The 27796-nt window shown below is 36.7% G+C and overlaps 1 protein-coding gene across 1 annotated transcript in view; it reads right to left on the bottom strand.

Annotated features, from left to right (window-relative positions):
- Positions 1–27796, bottom strand: part of COL4A5 (collagen type IV alpha 5 chain) — a 236696-nt gene that overhangs the window by 121456 nt on the left and 87444 nt on the right. Inside the window, exons 2-8 of the mRNA XM_062183543.1 lie at positions 23350–23409; positions 13140–13229; positions 6593–6637; positions 4111–4155; positions 3962–4024; positions 1439–1492; positions 1065–1091 (exon numbers count right to left, since the gene is read on the bottom strand). Of these exons, the coding sequence (XP_062039527.1) occupies positions 1065–1091; positions 1439–1492; positions 3962–4024; positions 4111–4155; positions 6593–6637; positions 13140–13229; positions 23350–23409 (384 nt within the window). The remainder of the gene's footprint in view (positions 1–1064; positions 1092–1438; positions 1493–3961; positions 4025–4110; positions 4156–6592; positions 6638–13139; positions 13230–23349; positions 23410–27796) is intronic.

Below are 27796 nucleotides of genomic sequence, written 5' to 3'. Positions count from 1 at the left end.
AAAATATGTGTATTTAGTGTTGCAAATTTTAGATTGAGGAAGACAGTGGGAAGGGCATATTTATTGGGGGGCAGGTTAACTTTGAATATGTTAATTTGAATGTCTGGTAGATACCTGAGTGGAGATGTCATTGGGGTAGCTTGAATACATGCAAGTTACATGAAAAATAATTTAGAGAAACAAATGTAGGCATTCAGTAGACAGTAATCAATGCTATTGGCATTAGTAATACTGCGGGGCATGGGAAAGAATGGGTCAAGACTATGTCCTGATGCTTTCTGGACTGAATAAAAGGAACTTGTTCAGAAGACTGCAAAACAATTAGAGATGCAGAAGAAAAAATAGGAAAGGGTAATGTCACAAAGCTAAGGGAAGACAGTACTTCTGCAGAATGCAGGTGGTCAATTGTATGAAAGTGCTATGTGATAGAGAACTGAAGGTGTCAGAAAAGAAACTTGAGTCTGATATATACTTTTTCAAGTACTCAGCACACAGAAGGTACTTAAAGTCATGGGGACAGAGGAGACTACTTAAGAAGAGCTCTCAAGAGTACCCCTGCACAAATTCTAGAAGCATCCATCTTAAAGACAGAAGTCCAAGTCATGATCGTATTGAAGTTACAGGCTTTCCAAAGATTTTATTCAAACAATTCACCTTTTTAAAATTTATTATTTAATGAAGATAAATTCATAAGTACAACTTTAGGAATATAGTTATTCTTTCCACCATACCTGTCCTCCCACACCCCCACCCCTCCACCTCCTCCCTCTCCCACTCCCAGTCCCATTCTCCATCAAGATTCATTTTCAATTAACTTTGTACACATAAGACCGACCCTATACTAAGTAAAGATTTCAACAATTTGCACACACACACACATACACACACAAAAACACTGTTTGAGAACTAGTTTTACTGTTAACTCTTATAATATAACTCTTTGAAGACAGGGGTCCTGCATGGGAAATTAGTGCACAGTGACTCCTGTTGTTAATTTAACAATTAACATTCTTATGTGTGACATCAGTGATCAACAATTCACCTTTCCAACATAAAATGCTTACCTTCATACCTGGGATCCCAGGAGGCCCCTATTATTGAAAAGAAAATGGATCATTTTATATACATGAGCGGAAAGCAGGCAAAAGAACTCAATTATTTTTTTGAAAAATAGAATGCAAATAGAATCCATTGTCACAAGATCATTTCTGCGAAAGAAATATCTTAGGCTACTTAGAGATAACATATGACATACCATAGAATCTTTGCTTTTTTCCAGCAGAGTTATACTGCAACTTTTTTCGTTTAAAAAATTATCTAGTTTACTAATTTTAAACACACTACTTTGTTTCACATGAACGCATCAGGCTCACTCCTTACAATTCTGCTCCTTCTGTAAATTTCCATATTGCTTATAACCCCAAATTTTATAACTTACTGGAGGACCCTGTAAACCAGGAAAACCAGGATTGCCTGGAAAGCCACGCTCTCCCTAGAAGGAGTTAAAAATAAAGAACATGAAACAACAGAAAACAAAGAATAGCGATACCAGCAAACTGATTTATTAAAAATATTTCTATAAAAGCCATTTTGAAACATGCCAAAATTAGCCTTCACTTTCCAATTATTTCAATATTACTATCCATATCAATTCAACCTTCTAAGATACTTTTACCCCTACTCATCCACCCCAATCAGAAATAAAGAAAAAAAATCTCCTACTCCCGTCATTTGCTTCTGACAAATCCATTTTAAGACCATCACACCACAGATTCCTTGCCTATCATCACATTTAATAGTTAATGATTTGCCCAATTTTCTGCCAATGTATTATATAGATTCTTATTTTAACTGCCCTATTGCATTTTTCTTTTACTGTAAACTATTTCAAATTATTTTCGTAAAGAGGAAAGGATGGTAAGAAAGAAGGCCATTAATATCACCAAGAGGACAATAACAGGAATAGTTCTAGGAATTGCAGGTCTTTATGTTGTCTAGACACCGGATTATTCTCACTCACTATTGTAAAGTACTGATACAGACATTTGGGTTAGAAAACAAAAACTAAAATTGCTGCTGAAGAACCTCAACGCAAGTTCCTTTCAAAACCTATCTGCCATAGTAATCCTAGAAACAACAGTGATAGAAGGGTTCAAAGAATAAAATTACTACAGTTGCATGCCTTTGAGTTACTTTCAAATATTTCCCTCTATCACTTTTTGCACATGGACAAAGTAGGTCAAGAGAGAAAGGAAGTAGTCTCTACATCTAGATTAGAAAATAGAAAAAAAGAGCCCATACGTTACGGTTACCACTCCAGTGTTCATCCATTCACTTACATAGTAAGAAATATAAGGACACCAGTTAATCTGAATGCATGCATAATAAACCTATTTAATTTGCTTAAAATTTGCGGCTCACATAACTTGGGGCCTGAAATAAATTAACCATTAAGTCTGCTAAGGTACTGATTTATAAAAAGGTAAAAAAAAAAAATCTTAAATCATTTGGTATACTATACTCATTCTAGACACATTGGCCTTCAAATTTAAAGTTTGTTGATTAATACATATTGGTAAAAAATAATAACCATGATGGGTACAAGAATGTGTAGTCCATCTTAACATGAACTGTGTCATGTATACTAACGCCATATTCACCCTGTTACTATAGGGCTGCCCCAGTTTAAATGAAGAACACAGGTAAGCCTCTCACATCCAAAAAAATTTAAAATTATTATCACCGTTATTATTATTGGTGGCAAGGATCATACTAACCTGGAGAAATATTGTATGTAAAAGGAATTGTAGTGCCTTCAAATATATACTGATACTACAATAATCATTGCACAACATAGACATCATAATGCAAAGTAGTTTGTTTAAGTTTAAAATATGACCAAATATAAAATCTGACACATGCCACTAGTTAGAAAGGGCTAGGATATTCCTGAATAGTTGTGCAGAAAATAACAAAGGTCAAAAGGATATACACAAAATAATAATGTATTGCATTAACCTGAAGGAAAAGGATTAAAGGGAGAAAGTGAGAACAGGGGCTACATATGGAAGCCTTTTATAAGAGTCACTTTTCCTCATCTTTTTGTTGCTATCACTTTATATTGAATTCAAACAGTTGACAAGAAAGTGGGTCAGGAAAAACTGTTTGCCATATCTAAAGTTGTGTTGCTCTTTTCAAATTGTTCAAGGTATCCATCACTTTTGCTGACAGGGAAGAGTTTCAGTTATCATAATAACAGTTTTAGCAAAAACTGATGTGCTGCATCACATATAGATTATCTTTTTAAGGAAGTAATTTGTTAAGTTATAAAAACTGCTGTCTTCCTAATTTTTACTTGTTGAGTAGTATGATTAGTGGTGCATTAAGCCTCTGAATATAGAGTGGATTAAAATGATGTCTTTGCAAAAATTGATGAAGAGAAGGGAAGGAGGGAGGACGATTTGGGGGGAGCAGCAGAGTGAGGGAAGTGTGGCTGTCTCCTTGGAACTATACCTGTGGAATGCACAAAGTCTGTTTCTCTTTATGTTAATAAAATTTTGTTAAAAAGCTATAAAAACTCAAAATATGAAATATTTGGATACTTAAATAGTACCTAGTTTTACAAAAAGGCAAAGGTAATGAATGATAAACTAAGTTCTACTCTAAACAAATGATACAAAATTTGAAACATGTATATTCAAATTCCTTTTTAATTCTATTTTATTCTAAGGTCAAAAAATGATTTTGTAAATAATCTTGTACACAGTGCAATATCCAGCTAATTACGCATATTGAAAGAAATTACTGATCTTTCAATATAGTGAAAATATTTTCAGAACACATCTTACATATGTCCTAGACAAAAACTATTATATCTCTTCAACATTCTTCAATTTACTTCTTCCTATTTTTGTGTTTATTACCAAACATACTGTCTGAGATTGAGCTGAAGAAATCTCACCTTGGTTCCATTGCATCCAGGGATACCTTGAGGTCCTGGGGCCCCATCATGGCCTGGCATTCCCTTTAAAAAGGGATATAACACATGTATAATATTTCTTAAGTTACTTTTTAAGGAATTTCAAAATGAAAACACGAGATCCTACTTACAGGAAGGCCTGGTGTTCCTGGAAATCCAGGAAGTCCAGGAGGACCCTGTGAGAAGAAATGAGTTCCTTTAACCAAAAGACAACCAATAACAATAAAATAACATCCAGCCTAAGGATATTATGAAAGTTATATTTAAAATAGAAATGCATAAAGTGAATCTTATTTGTAATTACCATTCTTTTTTAAATGTTAGAGAAAAATGTCCGATATGTATTTAAAAGCCCGTTTTACAGAAAACAACTACAGAAGAAACTACTTACTTGAGAGATCATTGTGCTTAATGTACTTAGTAGGAATAGCAAATTTGTAGATAAAATATCTAACACATAAACTCTGCCAGGTTTGTGAAGAACAAGGAATCCAGGATGGGGACGTAGAAAATATATATTTCCCTGAGGACTTTAATTAGGTGATAACCCTCAAATTTTTTCAATTAAATTTCCTTGTCAGGATTGGCAAAAATACAAGTTTGACAACATTTTCTGTGGGTGAATCCATGGGAAAAAGATACTCTTATATATTGTTAGTAAGGATTTCAAATACTATGGAGGAAATTTAGAAGGATCTAGCAAGATTACACATGCATTTTCCCATTGGCCTAGCAACTCACTTCATTTCTGCACTAGAAATCATGAAACAAAATATGATATCCAAGATGATTAGTCAGTATTTTTATAGCTAGTTTTGAACCAACCATATAACCACCACTTGTAATACTTACATATTTTCATATTGTATGGTACAATTATTTCAACATATACACGCCATGAACTGATCAAACTGAACAACAAGCCTATCTATTTCCTTACCTTTTACTTCTGTTTTTTTTTTTTTTTTTTTTTTTGACAGGCAGAGTGGACAGTGAGAGAGAGAGACAGAGAGAAAGGTCTTTCTTTTTCCAATGGTTCACCCACCAAGTGGCTGTTGCCGGCACACTGCAGCTGGTGCACTGCGAGGATCCAAAGCCAGGAGCCAGGTGCTTCTCCTGGTCTCCCATGCGGGTGCAGGGCCCAAGCACTTGGGCCATCCTCCACTGTCCTCCCGGGCCACAGCAGAGAGCTAGACTGGAAGAGGAGCAACCGGGACAGAACCCAGCACCCCAACCGGGACTAGAACCCGGGGTGCTGGCACTGCAGGCGGAGGATCAGCCAAGTGAGCCGCTGCACTGGCCACCTTTTACTTATGTTCAATGCCTACCAGCACCTCTCTTTCAGCTCTTGGTACAGTACATATTACATTATTGTGATCTACAGTCACCCCACTGTGCTATGGAACATTAGTAATTGTTAGTTTTATGTGACTGTGTTTTGGTACTCATTATCAAGTAAATTTTTAAAATTAAAACAGAAATTAAAATTTGGTAAAGAGGAAATTCTTAAAAATTGAAAATAAACTATAATCAGCAAATCTATTTCAAGTTGTTGACGTAATCACAGAGATAAAAGAATTATTTCAAGCATCTTTCAAAAAGGGTATTTTGATTATAAACAGTGGAATTAGACAACTCAACTGAGGACAAAAACAAAAAACAAAAAAAGCAGCATTCAAGAATCCTATTATTACTATTAAAACTGAAACTGTTTTTGTCAATTTACAGATTATTTTAAAGCTATTATAAGGATATTGTAGGAGAAAGTAAATAAGAAATTTTATTAATGTCACTAAGAAACAAGACTTTCACATTAACAGAGAGACAAAAGTGTGGGAGAGAGGTAAGTATACCAAATCTTTTAATTTTAAATTTCAATTGTAAATAATAATAGGAACTCTTTTTTTTTCTTTTAAAAAACATTTCTAACTGTCCACTGAAAATTCTTCAAAACAATGACAAATTCAGTAGCAATGAAAGCCCTTAACATTTAGACTGTGGTATCTAAACCACTTTTTGCACTAAAGGAACCTGGAATCAGAGACATGGACCATTCTAGACCTAGAGAGGAAATAGAAGATGAACGACAAATGTCTTGTTGTGCCAGAAGCCTGAAACCATTATACTTAGTGAAGTAAGCCAGTCCCAAAAAGACAAATGCCATATGTTCTCTCTTATCTGTGGTAACTAATAGAGTTCCTAAAAGGTAATCTATAGGAATGAAATTGACACTTTGTGATGCAATGATTTTGAACAGCCCTTGTCTTGACTATTGAGGAACAATGTTTTTTGTTTGTTTTTTTCTTCATACTATTTGTTGGACTCTCTACTTAGCATAGGGCTAATCTTATGCATATAAAGTTAACTGAAAACAGATCTTTGTAAAAATAAGAATGGGAATGGGAGAAGGAAGAGGAAGAAGGGTGGGAGTATGGGCAGAAGGGAAGTAGAGTGAGAAGAATCATTATGTTCCTAAATTTGTATATATGAAATTGCATGAAGTTTGCATTCTTACATAAAATTTAAAATAAAATAAATACAACAGAAAAATACTCTATTGGTTTTTATCTGTTTTCATCACAAAGCATTTGATATACAGCAAATATTGCTTACTCGGATTCCTTTTGGTCCTGGTGGCCCTGGAAGTCCATCATCACCCTGAAAAACAATATATTTAGTTCATTTCCATTCAAAAGACACTCCTCAAATAATGAATTTCAAATTATAAGAGACTCAAATTTTTCTAAAACTTTGGGAAAGTTAGTGAGAAACTTATGCACCTAAGGAAGAAGCATTTATTATTGAGTCTGAAAAAACTGAAGTAATTTATATGCTCAAAAATAAAGGTCTTTGCTTACTAAAAAGGAAGTTGTTGATATATAGAAGAAACTTTATACCTGTAAAGTGTGAATCATGTATGAAAACAAAGATGAAAGAAATAGCAAAGTAGATATTCTCTGAATAATTTAAAACAAAACAAGTGTTGAAAATCTGGGCAGTTTCTATATCATGCCAATCTGCTTCTCATATCTGAGCTTTAATATGTACCATTCTTGAATTTGCTGTTCTAAACCTATGCTTTGTTTATTAAGGCATTTTCTATGGCAGAGCTTAAAGCTCAATTAGAAAGAGTTACACAGTTTTCCTTTCCAACTTCTGCTGTCAACTCCATGCAAAAGAGACTATATATACCATGCATGTTAATATGAGTATATGCACTCATTTCTACTCACAACCACATTGCTGACAATTTAGAGTTGTATCTCACTAAGATTTTTATTAATTTTCTTTAAAAATATAATAAAGAAAACCTAACTGTCCTCCAAGAGAAAGGAATTACAACAAAACACATAGTAGGCCACTGTATGAAGGTTTAAAAAACTTGTATTAATTGGGGACATTATTCTTTTACACAAATAGCTTCCAAGCTACACAACTTATAACTCTGGATGTTCCACTGGAGGTTCCTCAAAGTTATGTTACATTCCTTTAATCACAGCAGCTCTATTTTTTACAATCGTTTATGCTACTGTATAAAGTTTTATTTGGAGAAAAGATCATCTGGCATATGAGTTGTCTTTTGCTGCTATCACAAATACCCAAACACAGTAGCTCAAAACAAAAGAAATTATTATCATACAGCTTTGGAAGTCACAAAGACGGGGATCTCAGTAACAGAACTGTGTTCCTTTCTGGAGTTACTTTCATTGTCCAGCTTCTAGAACTACCAGTATTCTTGAACTTGTGGCGTTCTACTATCTTCAAATCCAGTCACAACCCAATGAGTCTTTCTCTAACCACATTACTCTGACACTGATTCTTCTGCCTCCCTCTTCCAGATTTTAAGGACCCTTAGGATGACTTTGGGCCCACCTGGATAATACAGAATACTCTTCCCAGCTGAATGTCAGCTGAATATAAACTTTAATGCCATCTGCAATGTTAATTTTTGCTTTAACATGTGACAACATATTCACAGATTCTGAGGATAAGGACATCTTTGAGGGTAGCCATTGTTCTCCCTACCATACCTTGCTTTTTTAAGTTTAAAAAATCTGGGAACAGGTATTAGTGGTTAAGACAGTATTGCCCCACATCAGAGTACCTGGTTTCAATACCCATCTCCAACTCCTGATTTGAACTACCAGCCAAAGTAGACTCCAGCAGACTGTGATTCTGACTCAAGTAATTAAGTTACAGCAACTCACATGAAAGATCTGGACTGAATTCCCAGCTCCCAGCTTCAGCCTGACCCAACTCTGGCTGCTACAGAGTCAGCCAGCAGATGAAAGATCTCTCACTGTCTCTATCTCTGTCAGTCTCTCTGTCTCTCAAATGAATAAAAAATTAATACATTTTCCCTTCTGACAACAGATGCATTTCTAAAGAGATTAAAGCAAATCAGGGGCATGAGTTTCACATAGCAGTTAAGACACCACTTGGGACATCCATGTACTCTATAAGAGTGTCTAGGTTTGAGTCCTCGGTCTGCTCCTAATTCCATTCCAGATAATGGCCACATGGGAAATACTGGCATTACAGAGATCAAAAGCTTGGATTTTCCGAACCAGTTCTGATGACATTCTCTGTCCAACTGATGTGGGATAAATAGGCAGGCAGCTAGATATGTCTATGTGAGCTGAAAGTACCTACAAGCCCCCATCCCCATGGTAATTATCTCCTCCTACTTGTCCATCAAAATGTCCTGTTTCACACTCTGGCCTCAGAATCAGCCCTTAAGGCATTCGAATCTGGCTGAAGAGCCCATGAGAGTATTTTAGGCATGGAAAGCCAAGACACTTTGGCAATAAAAAAAGGCCTGAATGAAAGATCTCTGTGAGTGAGATCCCAGTGGAAAAAAACGGGCCATCAAAGAAGGAGGTACCTTTCTCTGAAGGAAGGAAAGAACTTCCACTTTGACTATGACCTTGTCTAAATATGATCGGAGTTGGGGAACTCAAAAGGCTTCCATAGCCTTGGCAACTCATGACAAGAGCCTAGGGTGATTACTGATGCCATAAACAAGAGTGTCAATTTGTTAAGTCAACAACAGGAGTCACTGTGCACTTACTCCTCATGTAGGATCTCTGTCCTTAATGTGTTGTTCAATGTGAATTAATGCTATAACTAGTACTCAAACAGTATTTTATACTTTGTGTTTCTGTGTAGGTGCAAACTGTTGAAATCTTTACTTAATATATACTAAGTTGATCTTCTGTATATAAAGATAGTTGAAAATTAATCTTTATGCGAATGGAATGGGAGAGGGAGCGGGAGATGGGAGGGTTGTGGTGGGAGGGAAGTTATGGGGGGGGGGGAAGCCATTTTAATCCATAAGCTGTACTTTGGAAATTTATATTTATTAAATTGGTATGTTGGTATGCCTGGAAAATCCAAAATAATTACTTTACAATTGCTATAATCAGAGTTGAAGCCTTGCAGTTAACACGTGGGGTAAAATCAACATCAGCTCCACTCCCTTACTCCAGCTTCCTGCTAAGGCAGACCCTTAGGTGATGGTTCAAGTGATTGAGTTCCTGCCACCCACAAAGAAGATCTTGATTGAGTTCCTGGTTCCTAACTTTTGCCCCAGCCCAGCCCAGGCCATTGTGGGTATTTGGGGAATGAACCAGCAGGTAGGAGTTCTGTCACTCTGCCTCTCAAAAAAGCAAATAAATAATTTAAAACCAATATAACTACTATAAACTAAATTATTGACTTAATAAAATAGCTGAGCACAAAAATTAATAGTAAGAAATTAACAACTTTCATATACTAATTTGAAATTATGATGAATAAAATATTCAATTTATAATAAAAAGAAAAATATTCTGTAATGCATTTAAGTTATATAAAACTTTTCATAAAAACTTTAAAATACTTCTTGACATTCACAAAGGAAATTGAAGTTTCACAAAGGAAAACTTAAACAAATGGAAAGGCATCCCATGTTTTCGGATAATAGAACTCAACACTAAAAATGTCAATTCTCAACCATTCTTTTTAAAGAAAGTTTTTTTTGAAATTTTTATTTATTTATTTTATTTAAAAGAGTTCGAGAGAGAGAGAGACAGTGAGAGACAGTGACAAACAGAGACAGAGACAGAGATATAGAGAGTGAGAGCAAGAGGGAGAGTAAGAGAGAGAGATCAATCTTCCATTCACTGGTTCCCTCTACAGATGGCCACAATGTCCAGCATTGGTCCAGGCCAAAGCCCAGAACTAGGAGCTTCTTACAGGTCTCCCACGTGGGTGGCAGGGACCCAAACACATGAGCCACCTTCTGCTGCTTTTCTCAGGCCATTAGCAGGGAGCTGGATCGGAAATGGAGCAGACAGGACAAAAACCAGGACCCATATATGGGATGTCAGCATCACAAGTGGTGGCTTTACCTGCTAATGCCACAATGCAGGCCCCTGAAATCTTTATTTATTTATTTGAGAGGCAGAGAGACAAAGAAAAAATGAGAAGTAGAGGCAGATGGGTGGGGGTGGGGGGAGGGGGGGGAAGGGAGAGAGGGAGAGAGGGAGAGAGGGAGAGAGGGAGAGGGGGAGGGAGGGACGGAGGGAGGGGGAGAGAGAGAGAAAGAGAGAGTCCCATCTGCTGATTCACTCCCACAAATGCCTGCAATGGCTGGCACTAGGCCAGTCCAAAGCCAGGAGCTTAAAATTCAACCCAGGTCTCACATGTGGGTAGTGGGAACTTAAGCTCCACTAACTCCCAGGGTCTACATTAGTAGGTAAGTGAGTAAGGACTTGGAGCTGGTCGTTAACCCCAGGTACTCTAATATGGGATATTGTTCTCCTAACTGCTATCTTAACTGCTAGGCTAAATTCCTACCCCTAAAGGTTTTTTTTTTTTTGAACTGTACAAGAACATATAGAAATACAAACAAGCAAGGATATTGACAAAATTTTAAAGACAGTGAAATGAAAGGACACTAGCCCTATCAAATATAAAAACATAGGATAATAGACCATTGGAATGTTCAAGAATAATTCATGAGAATTTGGTATAAAATGAAAGTGACACTGCAAGGTAGTGCGATAAATGATTTGAGACACACCTATACTAGGATAAGTTCCACATGAGTAAAAATTTTACAAGTAAACAATAAAACCATTAGAATATGAGAAGAAAACACTTGAGAATTATATAATCTTATGGTAGGGAAGACAAACTCCACAATCATAAAGAAAAAAATCTTTGCAAAACACATATCCATACACAGAAATGCATACCATGCATGTACACATTCAGCAAAAACAAATGAAGGGCCCGGTGCTGTGGCACAGCGGGTTAATGCCCTGGCCTGAAGTGTTGGCATCCCGTATGGGCGCCGGTTCTGAAAAATCCACCTGATAGACTTTTTTTTTTTTTTGGACAGGCAGAGTGGATAGTGAGAGAAAGAGACAGAGAGAAAGGTCTTCCTTTTTGCCGTTGGTTCACCCTCCAATGGCCGCTGCAGCCGGTGCATCGCACTGATCTGAAGCTAGGAGCCAGGTGCTTCTTCTGGTCTCCCATGCGGGTGCAGGGCCCAAGGACTTGGGTCATCCTCCACTACCTTCCCGGGCCATAGTAGAGAGCTGGCCTGGAAGAGGGGCACCCGGGATAGAATCCAGCGCCCCAACCAGGACTAGAACCCTGTGTGCCGGTGCCACAAGGCAGAGGATTAGCCTGTTAAGCCACGGTGCCGGCCCTGATAGACTTCTAATTCCCAATAGATCATGGTCAGCATTCTCCCAAATCCTAAGTTCTGGTATAGTTAAGTGTAAAAAAGTATTCATGTACTGGGGCCGGCGGCACTGTGGCATAGTGGGTAAAGCCGCCACCTGCAGCGCCACCATCCTTCACCCTTGCTAAGATCATTGGAAGCATGATACCCTAGCCTCAATTCTTTCACCCAAGTAATACTGGATAACCAGTAGCCACTGACTTCCTGCTAGCCGACTAAGAAGGCATCTATGTGATTGCCAGCACCACATGTTGCACCTAGATCATGGGAACTGGCAAAGTATAGCAATCTACGACAAAACATCAGCAACACTCCTCTGGCTCTCCAAATTACAGCAAGTGGGCTGTGGGACACATACTCCTGACATGATAGCAGTAGGAGCTCATGACTACATCAATTCTCCATGTAATATTTTGAATAGAATTAATCATAACCATGACAACACTGTGACTTCAGACAAATTCTCCAGTTTTTGAAGTAGCCTATTAAAGGCCAACCCATTCAATCCATGATGGGCAGCCTATGCTTTTCAGTCAGATCCTGAAAAAGAAGTGGGTAAAATTAAAGAGTCTAGTTCCCGAGTAAGCATTTTTCTGGGACCTTTCAGGCCCAACAAAAGGCTCAGAGTAGGCCTCACGTATCACAGATGCGTCACCCACAGGAAATTTGGTACATAACTAGTGCACAGCAGTCTTGGAAGGACATTACAATCAAGAACTCACACTCACCCCAGCTGACTGTGCTCTTAAATCTATCTGTATTTGAGGGCCTCTTTATCTGAGAAATTAGGATGGAACACTGAATATGGGAGGCAGGGGAAACCCTGAAGACATTTTTCCTAACTCTAAGTACTTTTCCAATCTCTTCTTTTATCTCTTCCTTTCTCCTACTCTCTTCTGCCACCCTGCCCCTGGGTTCATACAACTGCAGGAGGTTTTGTTCAGAGCCTCCTGAGCAGTGAAATGATTCTCAACATCTTGCTGACCCATCTGAGTCTTGCTGGAGCCAAGCCATGGGGAAAAATGGAACAGGGGAAGAGTTGGCACTTTCTCCCGCTTAACTTCTTGCTTATAATATTGCAGTAAGTAAAGGTTTGACTGTTCGTTCTGGTTCTTATGTTAATCATGTAATCTGACACTTGGCGGCTCAGCTCTCTCCAGCTCAGCTGAAGTCCTGGCAGAACTTAATTTTTGTTAAGGATCTTAATAATAGCATACAAGTAAGAACATCTTCCAAAAGCCTTCTAATATGGTGGTAATACCAGGTTTCACAGCAAAAACAACAGACTTCCTACCATTAAATTGTTTCATTTAAAGATGAATTCCTGAGTATAATTTAGTAATATTTTAGTGCAATTGACACCTAGTCACACATTTAAGTTAGCTTCATTCCTCTGTTATTAGTAGTTGGCAACTTGACACATACCTTTTGTCCACGAGGCCCTGGAGGCCCTTCAGGACCTGGAAATCCAGGCAAACCTGGATGGCCTTCCAAACCTGGAAATCCTCTTTCTCCCTGCAATTGAACAGGAATGAAATGTAAGGTCATTTGTGAATTTTTAAGCACAGGAAGGAGTGATATTCAAAAAGATCAAGACAAAACAAAATCTAATAATAGTAAAAGAAAGTTAGCTAGTATCATGGCAAAAACTCTAGGATATGATGGCATAAACACAAACCACCCCAATTTTACACACTTTATGAAAGTAAGAAGCTGGGGCCAGCATCGTGGTGTAGTGGGTAAAGCTGCCACCTGCAATATTGGCATACAATATGGGCGCAGGTTGTCTCAGCTGTTCCAATTCCACTCTCGCTCCCTGCTAATGGTCTGGAGAAAGCAGCAGAAGATAGCCCAAGTATTTGGGGCCCATCTACCCACATGGGAGACCAAGATGAAGCTCCTGGCTCTTGGCTTTGGCCTGGCCCAGCCCTGGAGTTGCAGCCAGGCACGTGAGGAATGAACTAGTAGATGGAAGATTTATTTCTCTCTCTCTCTCTTCCTCTAAGTTTCAAATAATTTTTTTTCAAAAAAAAGTAAAAAGTTTATCAGAGATGAAGTGACAAACATATTGACATCAAGAGATTACCAGGAAAGATGGCACTAAGTCCAAGAAACCAGGTTACCTGAAATAACCATGGGATAGGGATGAAGAAGGGCAATAGAAAACCATTAGAGAAGTTCCTAGATTTGTTGTAGAGTAGAAGAGTTGCAGGGTTATTCTGAATGAACTACATTAATTGACTAGAGATAAAGTAGTTAGAAAAAGCTTTTAGAACAAAATCAAATATTTTATACATTTTTATGATTGTAAACTTAACACAAAAATGAATAGATGCTCATCAGAGAAAACAAAATATATGTCTATGTAAATGAAGCACCACCAGGAGTTATTCTACTCAGAATAATGACTTGAATTTTGACTCAATCTGACCAGAACACTTACTAGCACCATCACAGGAGGGCCGCCTACCTACCAGAAAGGGTGAGCCATATCAACCCACAATTGCCAATGTGAATATAGCAGAGCCAGCATGTTCACTAATGGTATTTGCATCAACTTATTAGGGTTAATGTGCATATGACCAATCACAGTAAGGGTGTGAACTCTAATACCCCTAGTGAATCCAGTCACATGAAGAAAACTCAACATCGTGAAGATAAAGAACCTCAGAGCTCACAGCTCCATGGCACATGCAAGGCGATAAGCAGTTCCTTTACTTTCCTAAGGCTTGAAAGCTGTCTGGGACTATACCTTGCTCTGGGAACTTTTTGCCAGATCCTACCCACAGTGGCAGCTTGAGAAAGAAAAAACTTTCATACTACAAGGTGATTAATGAGACATTAAAGACATATCTCTAAAGGTTAAGGAACAGCAGAATTTTATTCCTACCTCCAAAGTTATGGGTGTGGGCATGTGCATGTGTGTGTGTGTGTGTGTTTTAAGTAATAAAATTAGCTTAAAGATTTTAGATAAATTTGTATTGAATACTTTTTTATAAATACTTTTAAAAGATTACTTCTGGTCAGTAGAAACTGACAATTTTAAAGCCAATGAAGCAAATGTCAGTCAATTAATGATAGATCAAAATATTCTTGTAACTTTGACAATAATTGCTATTGATACATTACTACTTTTCTATTTTCTAGGAATAAATCAATTTACTACTTTCATTAGTTAGAATAGTGTAATTTAGTATTCACTAACATCAATTTTCCAAAAGTAGTTTAGGGGAAGGAAGAAATAGGGCAAGGCGAGAAATTAATGTTTCAAAATTTTAGCACTGGATTGCTTCAAATCATTATATAGTCCATTATAGGCAGAGCTAGTAGAAGAAATCTGATCACAAATTCCAGTTCAAAAGAAAGCAAAAGGAAAAAATATGTACTTCAAGTAGATTTCCATAAGTGGAAAATAGCTATATTTTGGGATTTCAGCTGGTATTTAGAGCATACTGGTGCCAAATGTTAAGAATAAAATTTGAAGTAATCTGTATTTTCTTAGAAGCAAAACTGTTTTCTGGGCTACATGTAAGAGAGAAAACAACTAGGGGCTGGTGTTGGGGTGTAGCAAGGTAAGCTGCTATCTGCGATGCCAGCATCCCAGATCAGAGCACTCATTCAAGTTCTAGCTACTATGCTGTTAGCTTCCTGCTCATGTACCTCAGGAAGCAACAGAAAATGGCCCAAGTGTTTGGGCCCCTGTCACCCAAGTAGGGCACACAATTGGAGTTCCTGACTCCTGGCTTTGGCCTGGCCCAGCCCGGGCTATTGCAGCCATTTGGGGAGTGAACCAGTGCATGGAAGACTCTCTCTGTAACCCCATTTCAAATAAATAAATAAATGAATGAATGAATAAATAAATAGCTTTTAAAGAGAGAGAAACTAGAAATTGACAGTGAAGGATGCTAAAAAGCTTGTGTTGCTATTAGTAAAACCATTTACCTATAAGCGATATATCCTCACATGATAGTCCAATAATGTTGTGGTTCTATGTAGCTGACTGAGCAACATACTAGTAAGAAAGATAGAAGGGTAGCCATTGTATAGCAGCAAAAAGAACCGTAACAGTAATCCAAGCCTTTAGAAGGTAGGAAGTTGTCTGTGGTATAGTACAAACTGTAGAAGCCTTATGTGAGGAAGGAGAGAGGTGAGGGGCCTTTACTGCCTAATGCAGATGGTAGGGAGGGGATGACATCTGTTGTGTGCCTGTGCTTTGCTAACTGTTGTGAGGCACTCATTTTAAAACTACTCTAGATGTTACTGCAACTTGTTAATGCTCACGAACAGAAAATGATCCAGTGTGTCTATTTCTGGAGCTCAAACTTAAGAAAACAAAAACTGGTTTATCCTGCTTGTCCATGTTTGGATAAAAAAATCCTTCACATTTTCCTTCGTAGAATATTTGTCTCCCTCTCACTGTCCTTTAAATATTCGTAGTACTCTGAATTCTTTTTAAGGTCGTCTTCTCTCTCTTTTCCTGGAAAATCTGAAACCTTATAATGCTCTTTTTCTGAAAAGCTGAGCTCCAATAGCCAACTGTCTTAAACATCTTCACAGGCACCTAAAACTTTGACAGTAACAATGCCTACCATGCACTGAGTATTCTCTATACACCATAGATTATTCTAAACTCTTCCCATGTTTTATCTTGTTTCATGCTGCCAATGACAACATGAGGTATATACCATTATTATTTGCATTTTGCATGTGAATAATTGGGACAAAGAGTTGTTATTTTCCTATGAGCAAATCTGATATAAACAACATTGACTATCTTTATACCACCTTCCCTATTCCGGAAAATAGCATAAGCCAGTTATACCAGTCAGTAATTTGAAATAACCTTGATTCCAGACTCTCTTTAAACTGTTCATCTAATTAATCATGTCTCCTTCAACCTTGTATTCTTAGTGCACAGCAGAACAAATTGTAAATATTCACTCAATAAATGAACTTCCCTAATGGATTACACAAAATTTATGGCATGTCCTTTTATCCAAAATTCAGAAAAAATAAGAGGGTTAAGAGAAATTATAGAAAGGATGAATTTTTAGTACAAAAGCTGGTTTCTGTATCACACACTACTATTAAGAAGGATAACAGCCTGATCTACTGAGAAGCAGACCACAGTTGTGAGCTAAAGGCATTCAGAAAAACTTACACCATTTTACAAGAAGGGCACTTTATAATCAAAAGAAAGTTGCATGATCATGGGAATGAAAAAAAAATGTTTAAGAACAATTTCTCAAGGAAGATTTAAAATTAACAGGAAAATATTAGATACTCATCTGATAGGAAAAAATTAGAACTGTTATAATGACAGTTGAGATTAAAATTATTTTGATTTATAATATTGTAAGAATATAGAGAAGACATAATTACATCGGCAAGCCAAACCCCTTAATGAACAAATGAAAACAATGATTTGATTAGGTAACGTAATTTTGTCTTTTTTGTGTATTGCCTATGCTATTTTTGTAATTACATGGTACAAAGAAATATTTTATGTAATCTATTTAGGTGAACAAGATGGATATTTGTTAACTGTCAATATAGAGAAACTCTAGGTCAGAAGATCTAACACTTCAGCTTGCATCAGAACCACCTGGAGAGCTTGTAATAACACAGACTACCTGGATGCACCACCAGAGTTAGATTGAGTGGGTCAGCTGTGGAGCCTGAGCATGAGTATTTCAAATCCACTCATAGGAAATAGTGATGACACTGGTAGAGGAACCAACTTTGTTTTGGCAATGCATAGCTGCGATGTGGATTTTAGGTTGTCAACTGGTTAATTTCTTGTTCTCATTAGGATTCTGGCAAGTTTTATTTGTTTTTAGCAGTGTGTACTTGGATACATCCCTTTAAAGGAAAGTAGATATTTTTAGTTCTATGTTAAACTTTTTAAATGCAGTTTGATTCAAGTAAAATAAACATACAACAAACTACACATACGTAAAACATAAAATCTGAGATGTTTTCACACATATAAACACCAGTAAATCAATATCACAATCAAAATGATGAACATATCCATCACTGACATAAGTTTCCATGTCCCTATATTGTCCTCATGCTGTTTACCAATTCCCAACCCATCCCCTACCCCAGGCAGTGACTGATTGCCTTTTTGTTACTATAGATTAATTCGAATTTTCTAGAAATTTATATAAATGCACTCTTTTTGCCTAACTTTTCACTCAGCATAATTATTTTGAGATCCAAATATGTTGTGATGGCTAGCAATAGCTCACTACCTTTTATTGCTGAGCAGTACTCCATTATATAGACAAACTGCAATGTGTTGATTCATTTACCTGCTTGGGTTGTTTCAGTTTCTGGCTAATATAAATAAAGATATTATGAGCCTTCATGTAGAAGTTGTGTATGAACATACGCTTTCATTTCTCATGGGTAAACATCTAGGAATGGATAGGGTCACACAACAGGTATAAATTTAACTTTTTAACAAACTGCCAATTTGTTTTCCAAAATGTATACATGAAATGCATGAAGTTTGTATACATTAAATAAAAGGTTTATAGGTTAAAAAAAACTGTTTGCATCATTTTACATTCACACCAACAACCTATAATAGCTCGTTGTTCCACCTCCTCATCATTACTTGGTATAGCTAATAGTATAATATGTAGATATTTCAATAGGCATACAGTGGTATCTCATTATGGTTTATTTTGCATTTACCTAATTAATAATGTTCAACATAGCTTCATATATATATTTTCCATCCATATATCTGCCAATTTGCTTCTATTTTAATTTTATTCAGGAATATTTGTTTTATTAATTAATTTTTATTTATATATTGCGAATATAAGCCTTTTATCAGATTTGTAAATTGTAGATTTTTTCCCCTAGACTGAAGGATATATTTTTCATTCTCATAAAAGTGTCTTTAGAAAAAAGCAACCTCTTAATTTTTAAAAAAATGATTCATTTATTGGAAAGTCAATGGAAGAGTGAAAGAGGGAGAGAGGGAGAGAGGGAGAGAGGGAAGGAAGGATGCAGGGAGGGAGAGAGAGAATCTCTCATCTGCTAGTTCACTACCCAAATGGCTGCAACAGTCAGGTCTGGGCCAAGCTGAAGCCATGAGCCAGAAATTTCATCCTGGTCTCCCATGAGGGTAACAGGGGACCAAGCCTTTGGGGACATCATCTGCTGCCTTCCCAAACACATTAGCAGGAAGCTTAATAAGCAGGACATGAACCAGTACTCCAATATGGGACACCAGTATCAGCAGCAGCAGCTTAACCAACCGCTTCACAACACTGGGCCTACAAGTTCTTAATTTTGATCAAATAAACTTTAGCATTATTTTCTTTTATAGATCAGTTTTTTATATCATTTCTAAGAAATATGTGTAAAATCCAAGGGTTCACAGATTTTTCTCCATTCTTTTCCTTCTTAAAAACTTACAGGTATAGATTTTAAATTTAGGTATGATCCTTTTTTGAACTATTTCTCTTTTTTTGAGATAGCATGTTTTAATTTACATTACAGTCAAAGGCTTAGTGATCCTTTAAATAAAGAGTTCAACAGATAAAAAGTAAAAAGATCATAGATCAGCAGGAAATAGGCAAGGGCTATAAACAAAAATCAAATGAAAAGATGTTCAACTTCACTTATATAAAGTAAATTTTAAAATAGTCACAAAATCATTAAAAGTACAGTAGTATATAATTCTTAACAATTTGTTTGACAAACATGTAAAACAAAGTTTGACAAAGTGCTATAAAAATAATGAAATTGTACCATTTGCATCAAAATGGTTGCAACTGGAGGATATAATGTTAAATGAAATCAGCCAGACCCAGAAAGACAAACACCTCAGGTTCCTCCTTATATATTAGAGCTAAAACATTTTTTAAAACTCAAAAAAGGAAAAACAAAAAAGAAACACACCCCTGTTCGTCAGTTTTGTTGAAAATATAGTGTTTTAATCTATTTGTACAGTAGTTTCATTATGATAACTTAAGTGCACTTTTTTTTGGTTTTCCTGACTGAGGTGTGTGAACTTCTTACATCTATAAATTCGTGTGTGTGTGTGTGTGTGTGTTTAAAGATTTATTTATTTGAAAGGCAGAGTTAGAGAGATGCAGAGGCAGAGGGAGAGAAGTCTTCCATGCACTGATTCACTTCCCAAATGGCTGCAAGGAGCCAGGAGATTCTTCCAGGTCTCCCAAGTGGTTACAGGGGCCCAAGGACTTGGGCCATCTTCCACTGCTCTCCCAGGTCATAGCAGAGAGCTGGATCAGAAATGGAGCAGCCAGGACTTGAACTGGCGCCCATATGGGATGCCAACACTGCAGCTGCCAGTTTGATGCGCCACATTACAGTGCCGGCCCCTGCAAACTTATATTTTCAATCAGGTGTGGGGAATTCTTGCCACTATTACTGCCCCATTATTTATTATTCTTTTTAGTCCCCATTGTTTCCCTAATGTCCTTATAGGACTCCATTGACATTTTTATTAGACTATTTGACGTTACACTCAAGGCACTGAGGCACTACTCCTTCTCTTTCCCATTTTTTCCCTCTGTATACGTAAGATTAGATGATCTCCTCTGTTTTATCTTTAAGTTCACTGACCCTTTCTTTTGTGATCTCAATTTTGCTGTTAAGCCTATCTGGAAATTTTTTTTGTTTTATAGTTTTTTTCAAATTTATAGTCTCCCTTTTTTTGTTTGTTTCCAGTGTTCTGTTTTTATTCCTTATCTGTGCACTCATTATGAGGTTTCTCTTTAAACCAACACGTATATTTTCTTATCCACTTAAATTTTTGTCTACAAATTCTAACTTCTGTGTTGTTTCAGAGTAGATTTTCATAGATTTTTGTTTCTTGATTATGGATCACTTTAATCTAGCCAATTTTAATAGAGATTCTGGATTCTCTGACCTGCCTCTGAACACAATTTATCAAAGAGATACCTGCACCACCATGTTTATAGCAGCACTGTTCACAATAGCCGAAATTTGGAATCAACCAAAGTGTCCATCATCAGATGAATGGATAAAGAAAATGTGGTATATATACACAATGGAATATTATTCAGCCATAAAGAAGAATGGAATTCTATCGTTGGCAGCAAATGGATGCAACTGGAGGACATCATGTTGAGTGAAATAAGCCCAGACACAAAAAGACAAATACCTCATATTATTCCTTATATATGAAAGCTTAAACTTAAGAAAAACATGAAGAAATGTGTGTGCAACAGTTTTGCTGCAAATATAGTTTTGTAAAATGTTCTTTTATTCCTTTGTCAAACCAATGGTTAAGAATGCTATACTACTATAATTTAAATGATCTGTGATTACTTTAAAATTTACTGTACATGGATGAAATGGTCATTTTTCCATTCAATTATTGTTTACAGCTGTTATCTATATTCCCACTAAAGTAGGGTCTTTTTGCTTTTTATTTGTTACATTTCTTACTTGGTTAAGTATTAAGCCTTTTTACTGTATTGTAAATTTAAAATGTTTTCTCAAAAACTAAAACGAAAGAAACAGAGAAAGAAGGAGGATGGGAGTGAGAGAGGAGGAGAATGGGAGGGAGGAAGAGATTATCACTAAGTTCTTAGAATTGTATCTACAAATCACATTCAATTTATTAAAAACTTTAAAAATTACAATTAAAAAGTTTTTAAAAATAGCTAACTCAGTTGAACTGAAACTTAAAACTGTTTTCCGTTGAATAGACAGTTCAATCTGTACTCAGTAATTGCAGTTTTTCTGCTGCTCCTCTTCACTGAGTTGTTTGAGTTCTCTCCTACACATGTAAAGTTCAAGATTCAATTAAGAGTTTGAATGCAGTCGTAAAGTGGATTTTTGGGCCTCCCTGTCTGTGTGTCCCTCCTTCTAGTGTACTCTTTCATTTCCAGTCATTCTGGCATCCACAACTCTGTCCTATGACTTCTCAAGACAGTAAGACTTTGGCTTTTTGTTTGGGCTCCAGACATCCTTTGCCATTCATACTGAGCTATGTACTCATGACATATGCCATATAAATGCAAAGTAACACAGTGTACTTTTATGGTTTGCTAAAAGTTTGGGTATTCCCCAAAGGCCCATGTAATGGGGTTTTTTTCTCTGAAGCCTTGTCTTAATGGTAATGGATGAAAGGTGCAAATTTGATCTAACAGTGCTGACTAGGAGATGAACCCAGTGTAGACCACTAAGGCACACCCTTGGAAAATAGTTCTCTTGAGAGGGGTGGTAACTTAAGCAGAGTTCTGATTAGCTTCTCTCTCTTGGCTTACTGGCTCACTAGGACAAAATTAAGTGACTGCAGACTCAAGAAAACAGAGACAATTTTTAAAATCTGACTAATACAACTACTTTCCTCTAAAAGTAGAACCCTCTCCACTTTCTTCCCTTGGTCACTTTCCTTGCTATCAAATAGGTGTTATTTTTTGTTCAGAGGTTTTAAGCCTTATCTAAAAAGTTTGATAAAAGTCACTCCACTATCTGAAACTGATCCTTTTTTTATTATCAGTGCATAAAGCACCCTTACAACAAAACTACTTCTGAACTAATGTTACTTATGAATGTTACTTATTCTATAGACTATGTATTCAAAAAAGGTGTTCTGTTAGGGAGAATGTGGGTCACATGGTCAAATGGGGCTTGGAAATGCAGTGCTGCAAAAACAAATATGCGTCTTTGCTATAGAACTTTTAGGAATCTTCAGTATGGAAATGGTCCTTCTACTTCCCTGAGAACTATGACATTGCCCCGAACTTTTCCACAGAGAATTAGTAACACTCATTCATTCATTCACTCACTCTAAACTACTTACCGAGTCCCAAACAGTGGAGTCTGGAATATAATCCTCTGTCTCATAGTATAATTCTCTTTGTGCTAAAATTTATTGTACTTTTAAAGTTTTCTAGTTTTTTATACAAGCCACTGACATTCACAGTGGCTAGGTTTATGCTATTTAATCTTTTCCTATACGTTATCATACACACACACACACACATACATACATACGTATACACACACGCACATACACACACAATAGGAGGGTCTGCTGTGGAAAAAGTAAGACAAAAGTTGCAATTCACCTATCATTAACAGGCATGGATAAGATGAAGATGAGTGAAATTGTCTAGCACGGGATCCATCTCAGATTAGTAGACTGGAGTTTGCTTCTTATGTGTCTCCTTTTGTTTTTGCCTATTAAGTCAATTATTTCAGCAAGACTGATGAGGGCTTGGCAGATAACAGCTCTCAGGCCAAATGCTGTCAGAAGCTTATTTTATGCGGCTCAAGCTCAAGAAAAATTTTAGTCATTCAAAACACTTTTTAACATTTTAATTTATTTAGTTTATTTACCACTTTTAAAGTTTTTTTTTTTTTTTGTAATGGAAGGACTATGTGACAGGGAGCAAATGTTTACAAAGCCTGTAATATTTACTATATGGTGCTCTACAGAAAATATTTGCTGATCCTTGAGAAATAGTCTAATTCTCATAACATCTCTAAAACAAGCAATATATGACTCTTTTTACTTAAGTGCTGAGATAGAAGCCCTGTTTTTTCTTTAAGTGCAAGAAAACACTATTTTATTCATTTTACTCGGTTTGCAAAGGTCCATCTCAGAGATTACCTTTTCCCCTTTCACACCGCTACAGTCACACTTTGATCCTGGAGAACATCCATAGCAGGCCTATGAGGAAGAGAAATAGGAGAAAATCATTAAATATGAACCTTACAAACCAGACTGTGACTTTCAACTCAATAGAATTCAACAATCCAAACTTGTAAAAAAAAATCAAAAAAATCTGAAAGAATATAAACCAAATGGACAAAATCGGTGACTTCTGTTGTTTATATATATATATATATATATATACACACACACACACACACACACACATATATATATAATGTCTGAAATTTTTAGTGAGCAAATGTAATTTTTATTAAAGTGAAAATATATTTAAGAAGACATTAGAAATGAAAAAGAAATTAATACGAATTCCCCGTAGCACCATTTGTCACTTGTCTAACCCCTTCAGAACTCTTTTTTTCTACTAACATAGCTTATAAACAGTTACCTCTCGGGGGCTGGCATGTGGCATGGCAGGTAAAGCCGCTGCCTATGATGCCAGCATCACACATGAACACAGGCTTGAGACCTGGCTGCTCCACGTCTGATCCAGCTCCCTGATAATGCAACTGGGAGGGGAGCAGATGATGGCCTGAGTGCTTGTGCCTCTGCCACTCATGTGGGAAACCCAGATGGAGACCTCATCCAGCCCCAAACATAGCTGCCATCTGGGGAGTGAACCAGTGCATGGAAGAGCTCTCTTGCTCTTGCTCTATCTCCCTTTCTACTTCTCTCCACCACTCTGCCTTTCAAATAAATCTTTTAAAAAGTTCTCTCTACTAGCAATGAGCTTGGCAACTAGCCAAGGATGCATACTGCTTGAAGTCCCTTTTTTCTCTGCATTTGTGAGTGCTCGTGGAGCATACAATATTTCACCACCTTGCTTTTCTTTGACTCCCCACACCAGTCACCAGCAGCAGCTCAATCTCTAATAGCTCCAGCTTTTACCACAAATGCTGTTCCCTCAACCTAGATGTCCTAAAGAGTGCTAACACACAGATTCATTCACACGTGTTAGGAATTGTGGTCCTGAAGCTAGAAAAATATCCTCCTCTAAAAGAATCTACATTGGACAAGCAGATGGGAGATGACTTTGGCCATTGAAAAGCATATGGCTGTTGGTTTGTTTCCCTGCTGTTCTGCTTCAATCCAGCTCCCTGCTAATGCACCTAGGAAAGCAGCAAAAGATGGCCCTAGTCCTTGGGCCCCTGCACCCATGTGGGAGACAAAGATGAAGTCCCAGGCTCCCGGCTTTAGCTTGGCTCAGCCCCAGCTGTGGCAGACATTTGGGGAGCGAACCAGAGGATGGAAGGTATCTCTCTCTATCTCTCCCTCATGTTCTCTATCTCTGCCTTTCAAATAATACATCAATCTTTTTTTTAAACAAAACTATCCTTTACTCAAGCATGAAGCTGAGCTGCTTAAGAAAACAAATAGTAAATAGTTTAATATATGTAGACAAATCATATTTTACGTACAGATATCAGACAAACCAGAATTTACATAAAACAGATATCAGACTGACTTACCAAAACCTTTATGTGATGTAAAGACCACATAATATTCATCGTGCCCAACCATAAGGGCTTATTACTTAAATAGTACCTCAGCCTCCTGCTCAGTGTTCCATGCTTTCCATTCCTTTAGTCACAACAAGAATCCTTTCCCCAATTCTCCAAGGTACTAGAAGTGCTGACCTTGACCTTCTAGTCAGAATTCCTAACCAGATGAAACTGCAAGTTACCCTCATGCTGAAACCTCTTTCCCAAATTATAAGAGCAAATAATAATGGCTTCAGCTTGGAAGAATCTCTCACTCACAATGCAAGAGGCTGTTCCAACAAAATATGTGTTCCTGACACTTCAATTTGAAACTGTTATGCAAACAAATTTTATTAAACATAGGTGATTAGGTTGTACATTGTTTTAGTGTTACATATTAATAGCATTACAGATTAATAGGCTTATTCAGACTTCCTCATTCATCAAACATGAATTAAGTATGATTAGAGGTCAGAAAACTTGTTAGGCACTAGAGATAAGGCCACAGTTCCCTCCAACATATATAAGTAATTCAATAAACACTTATTGATCAACTGTCATGCACCAGCCTTACATTAGGTACATGTAGAGATACAAAGAAAGCACATCCATTCTCTCTAATGAGAAAGATAAACTCATATACAAAATATTACAGTACAATGTGCCAGCAATAGAAGTTAATTAAAATATATATTATTTTATGTTAAAATAAACACTAGATTCTAAACTATGAGCTTATAAATTTTAGAAGTTACTTATTCCCAAGTAAATATTGATTTACAAGTTCACAAATAAGAAATGTCATTTGTCATAGTCACTGAATTAGCTTGCTCATATAGTGACTACTCAGTTACATGTATTAATGGATGAGTAAAGAGTATAGATAAGTCAAAATGGCTGTTAATGGAGAATAATTGATATTTGACTTTGGAATATATAGCTATATCGTTTTAAAGATTTATTGATTTATTTGAAAAGTAGAGTCAAAGAGAGACAGAGAAAAGGGGACAACAGAGAGAGAGAGAGAGAGAGAGAGAGAGAAACTTCCATCTGCTGGTTCACTCCCCAAATGGCCACAATGGCTGGAGCTGGGCCAATCTGAAGCCAGGAGCTCATGGGTGCAGGGGCTAAAGTAATTGGGCCATCTTCTGCTGCTTTCCCAGGAACATTAGCAGAGAGTTGGATCGGAAGTAGAGCAGCCAGGACTCAAACCAGTGCCCATATGGAATGCTGGTGCCACAAGCAGTGGATCTACTTGCTATGCCACAGCACCAGCCCTCTGTGTCTATATCTTATACATGAATATATGAAGATGAGTTTTTGTTGCAATAAGCAGAAGATGGTGTAACTTTGCATCTTCAGTCTTTATTGAGATTTTCCTCTGTTAAATATAAATTAAGATCCTGAGAACTTTGCAAAGCAATAGCCTAATAAGATTTCATTAATATGAATTAGTATGTGACTTTTCAACTATATTTTTCTTTTTAAAATTTAATTATTTGTTATTTATTTGAAAGGCAGAGAGACAGAGAGAGATCTTCCAACTGCTAGTTCTCTCCCCAAATCCCTGCATCATCCAGGACTGGGCCAGGCCTAAACAAGGAACCCAGAACTCATTCTGAGTTTCCCAGGGTAAGTAGCAAAGACCCAATTACCTGAGACTCCCAGGGTATGTGTTAACAGGAAGCTGGAATTGGAAGTAGAGCCTGGACTCAAACTCAGGCACTCTTGATATGAAATTTAGGTGTCCCGAGAAACATCTCAACCATTGTACCAAAGCTGTGCTACATAATTGTATTTTTCACTTCTCAGTATCCAACAATATTCCTCAACTCTGAGTATCATTTATAAACAAAGGAACTTTACATACATTTGCTTGTCATTTTTCAAGAGAGCCTATGAAATATGTTTCTTAAAAAATAGTTATTTTGTCTTGTTTTATTATACCCTTTCATTAGTTAACATACACTTTAGAGAAATCAATATTTAAAATACTTAGGAATCATAGATCAATTTGTTGGAATCTATTTAAATCTTTAAGTTATGTTATTTTTATTCCATCTAACTTATGGGAAGGACTGTATTCATGGATTAAAAACCCCCAAAAAACAAAAACCAGACAATTGTAATACACACAGCAACCACTAGATGCCATATTCTATACATCTATAATAGTGGTACCCACATGGAAATAAGCCCAAACTGACATCTGGTTAATGGAACAATTTATTTTCTTTTACCAAAATGTATTAATATTTCTTAGGTACATATTAAATACAAATTACAATACTAAGTGTACGAGTCATAAAATAAGTATAGGTGTGGGTACTGCCTTTAAGGAACTTCCAATCTAGTTTTCTTAAAAAGGCATAAACAAATGAAAATAAAATTTAAGTGCAATGGAATAACGATACAGCAAGTAATGGTAACTGATAAAGTACTAAAATATATCCTGTGCTTATTTTAGTAGTTGAATAATTAGGCAACCACAGATATTCTCATATTAAACAGCTATTTTTCATTTATAAAATGATAGACATAGACAGTATGATCTCCTCAGGTAGTTCCCAGTATTCACAGTCTGATTCTGTAGGATTCACCATGTAAAAATGAGCAGTATAGTCAATAATTTCTGTTACAGTTAAGATAGACAGTTCCTTGAGGCCTGGGAGTATTGACCAAGGCTCTTTAGAGAAGGTCAGTACCTGGACTTCGATTTGGAAGGATAGACAGATATCTAGAGGGAAAATGACCAGACTAAGCAATAAGATAAATATGCAATTTGCCTGGGGCAAAGAGTCAAGTAAAATTAACATTCAGAACCTTATTGTATAGGATTTCTAAGTCCTTATGAAAAAAGCAGATTAGGAGATAAGGCTAAAACACCTTTCAAATCTGTAGGA

Source organism: Lepus europaeus, chromosome X (genome assembly GCF_033115175.1).
Source record: "Lepus europaeus isolate LE1 chromosome X, mLepTim1.pri, whole genome shotgun sequence".
Lineage (NCBI taxonomy): Eukaryota > Metazoa > Chordata > Mammalia > Lagomorpha > Leporidae > Lepus > Lepus europaeus.
Note: the sequence above shows the minus strand (reverse complement) of the source record. Positions and strands in the feature narration are given on the sequence as shown.